The sequence below is a fragment of the Otolemur garnettii genome, unplaced genomic scaffold (assembly GCF_000181295.1).
Source record: "Otolemur garnettii isolate 467f Iridium unplaced genomic scaffold, OtoGar3 scaffold00031, whole genome shotgun sequence".
Lineage (NCBI taxonomy): Eukaryota > Metazoa > Chordata > Mammalia > Primates > Galagidae > Otolemur > Otolemur garnettii.
The window spans coordinates 7,236,262-7,239,611 of NW_003852426.1; the positions used below are offsets into that span (position 1 = coordinate 7,236,262).

At 44.4% G+C, this 3,350-nt stretch overlaps 1 protein-coding gene across 1 annotated transcript in view; it reads right to left on the reverse strand.

The window, feature by feature from the left end:
• Positions 1-3,350, reverse strand: part of STK38 (serine/threonine kinase 38) — a 50,185-nt gene that overhangs the window by 4,773 nt on the left and 42,062 nt on the right. The window contains exons 10-12 of the mRNA XM_003789146.2: positions 1,933-2,050; positions 478-601; positions 180-275 (exon numbers count right to left, since the gene is read on the reverse strand). Coding sequence (XP_003789194.1) covers positions 180-275; positions 478-601; positions 1,933-2,050 — 338 coding nt within the window. The remainder of the gene's footprint in view (positions 1-179; positions 276-477; positions 602-1,932; positions 2,051-3,350) is intronic.

The following is a 3,350-nucleotide window of genomic DNA, read 5'->3' on the forward strand; positions in this document are numbered from 1 at the left end:
AGCAGCTGGGACCACAGGTGCCTGCCACAATGCCTGGCTATTTTTGTTGCAGTTGTCATTGTTGTTTAGCTGGCCGGGCTGGGTTCAAACCTGCCAGCCTCGGTGTAGGTGGCCAGCATCCGTAACCACTGTGCTATGGGTTCCAAGCCTAATTTTTAAAGTTTTTGATATGAGTATACCTGATATGTTCCCAGTCAACACCTTCAAAAAAAGAGTTACTTTTGAGTTCCTCAATCCCAGAGGCTCCAATTCTATGTTCCCATTCACAGCAGAATCTGGAAAAGACAGAGGCCTTTCAGCACACTTCAAGTATCTCTTTAGAAAAAGAAAAGGAACAACCTCTCTATTTTATTTTCCAAGAGAGAAATGGGAGGGAAAAGAAGGCAAAGATAGGAAGTAATGAAAATTAAAAAAAAAAAAAGGAATTTACTCTTGTCAAAAAGCCTAGGCAAGAGGTAGATGAATGTTCTCTAATACCTCAAAATTAGATCCTTGGCTTTCTCGGAGATGGGAACTTCTGGAGGAAAAGACAAAGTTTCTTTCCAGTTCATCACCTTCTTGTATGTTTCTTGAGGAGTTTCAGAACAGAAAGGTGGATAGCCTGGAACAAAAAAGGAACTTTGGAGCTTTTACACCCCAGAACTTTGAATATGATGAATATTATGCCCCTTAATGCTTTGTATGTTTTTAATAACTATTGGATACCTCTGTATGTCCATCCGTCCATGACATGAGCAGTATTGCTACTCTTTCCAGAAAACATCTGAACCAAGTTTTCATTTTCTCCCAAATTCCTAAGCCCAAAGTTAAGTTGTGCCTCTGGTACCACTGGGAAGCCAGCCAGTGGTGGGAATCGAAAGAAGGGCATAAAGTAGAGTTGCAGGTGTGGGAATCACCATGCCCAAGAAAAGAAGAAATTAAAGTATGAAACAGCACCACTAAGAAATAGCTCCATTCCAGAAACATGGGTAAGGTACCAAACAAGCTGAGTAAGGGGGAAAAAAAGCTTAAGTTTTACTTATTTATTTTGAAACAGAGTTTCACTATGTCACCCTCGGTAGAGTGCTGTAGCGTCATAGCTCACAGCAACATCCAACTCTTGGGCTCTAGTGATTCTCTTGCCTCAGCCTTCCAAGCAGCCAGGACCAAGGCAACCGCCACAATGCCTGGCTATTTTTGGTTGTCATTGTTTGGCAGGCCTGGGCCAGGTTTGAACCCACCAGCTCTGGTCTATGTGGCCAGCACCCTAGCCGCTGAGCTACAGATGCCAAGTCAAAGCTTAAGTTTTAAGTGACCATCATACCTCTTCTTGAGAACTACAGGCAAGAGGATAAATATTTGCCCTATTACCTATCTGCCCTCCACACAAGGTAGGAGGATGCCCACCTCCACAGGCATCCTTCCAGTGTTCTCAAAGGCAAATGCAGCCAGACAGATGTACTCGCACCACCACAGATAACATACTCCATGTCCTATTGTTCACTGGCACAGGGCCACCCCAACGACAGACACACCACCCCCATAAAAGAGGAAGAGAAGCCAGAGGGTTCCATGCTTTCAAGGCTTTGACAGAGAAAGGGTGCAGCAAATTAGAAGCAAAGGAGTGAAGCAATGCCCAGTTAAAACACTCTGCATACAAAGGATGTTTAACAAATGCTAATAACTAAAAGAGCTGCCAGATAGAGAGGATGAGAGTGTGGAGGAAAGAAAACCATGATAAAAGATCAGCAAAACAACCACAAGGTACCAGCAAGCCCAAGAATATAGTGGGATACATTTGATTGAAAGAGTTGCCTATCTTAGAAACTTCACCTTGAAAGACAAGGGTGGGGGGAGGAAGTGCTTACATCACCCCCAGTGGAATAGTCTAGTATCAGTATAGAAGTCTTCCTTGGACACACAAGAAAAGTCCTCTGAAAACATGCAACTTACCAATGAGCATCTCATACATGATCACCCCAAGCGACCACCAATCACAGAGCTTGTTGTACCCGGTCTGCATGAACACCTCGGGAGCAATGTAGTCAGGAGTGCCTACTGTGGAAAAGGCCTGAAACATGGACCACACATCAGGGAGGCCCAGCCAAATAGGAGAGTGCCCAGAATTCTGTTCTAGAGACAAAAGGCTATACAAGCAGCACCTGGAGCTACCTCCAGACTGAATAAACAGGACTCCCCAGTAGGTTAATGGCAATCTTGATTTGCCAAAGCTCTTTCCAAAACAAACAGTAAAGCTTTGTTAATGAGGTAAGAAAACCTTACTAAACATGTCCTAAGCCCATAATTCACTAGGTCAAAGGTATCCCTATCATAACAGCTAGTACCATAATTTACTGAGCCCCAATTAAATAGTAGGCTCTGTACTGCTTAATACATGTATGAACCTCTTTAATCCCGACAAAATTTCTCTGAGGAGGACCTTATTAGCACCGACTTTGCAGATAAAATCTGATGCCCAAAATGGCTCTGCCCAAGGCTTCAGAACTTGTTAAGCGGCAGAGCCCAGTTTGGAAGTTAATATAGATTCTTTGATTTGAGAAAATCCTAAAGGGAAACTTTATTATCAAAAGCCAAACTCATATCTTTGTTATCTTTTTTTTTTTTGAGACAGAGTCTCAATATGTCACCCTCGGTTTTTTAAAAGTCTCACTTTGTCACCGTTAGTAGAATGCCATGGCATCACAGCTCATAGCAACCTCAAACTCCTGGGCTTAAGCGATTCTCTTGCCTTAGCCTCCTGAGTTGCTGGGACTATAGGTGCCCGCCACAACACCCGGCCATTTTTAGAGATGAGGTCTTGCTCTGGCTCAGGCTGATCTCAAACCTGTGAACTCAGGCATCCACCCGCCTCGGCCTCCTAGAGTGCTGGAATTACAGGTATAAGCCATTGAGCCTGGTATTGTCTAATTTCTTCAATTTTTTTTATTTTTTTGAGACAGAGTCTCTCTTTGTCACACTCAGTAGAGTGTGGTGTCATAGCCCACAGCAACCTCAAACTCTTGGGCTCAAGTGATCCACTTACCTCAGCCTTCCAAGTAGCTGAGACTACAGGCACCTGCCACAACACCTGGCTAGTTTTTCTGTCTTTAGTAGAGACAGGGGTCTCGCTCTTGCTCAGGCCAGTCTTAAACTCCTGAGCACAAGCAATCCATCTGCCTTAGCCTCACAGAGTGCTAGGATTATAGGCGTGAGCCACTGCTCCTGGCCTACATTCATGTTTTGTTTTGTTTTTTTAAAGAAACAAACCTGGCTCGGCTCCTATAGCTCAACCGGCTAAGGCGCCAGCCATGTACACCTAAGGTGGCGGGTTCGAATCCCCAGCCCGGACCCGCCAAACAACAATGACGGCT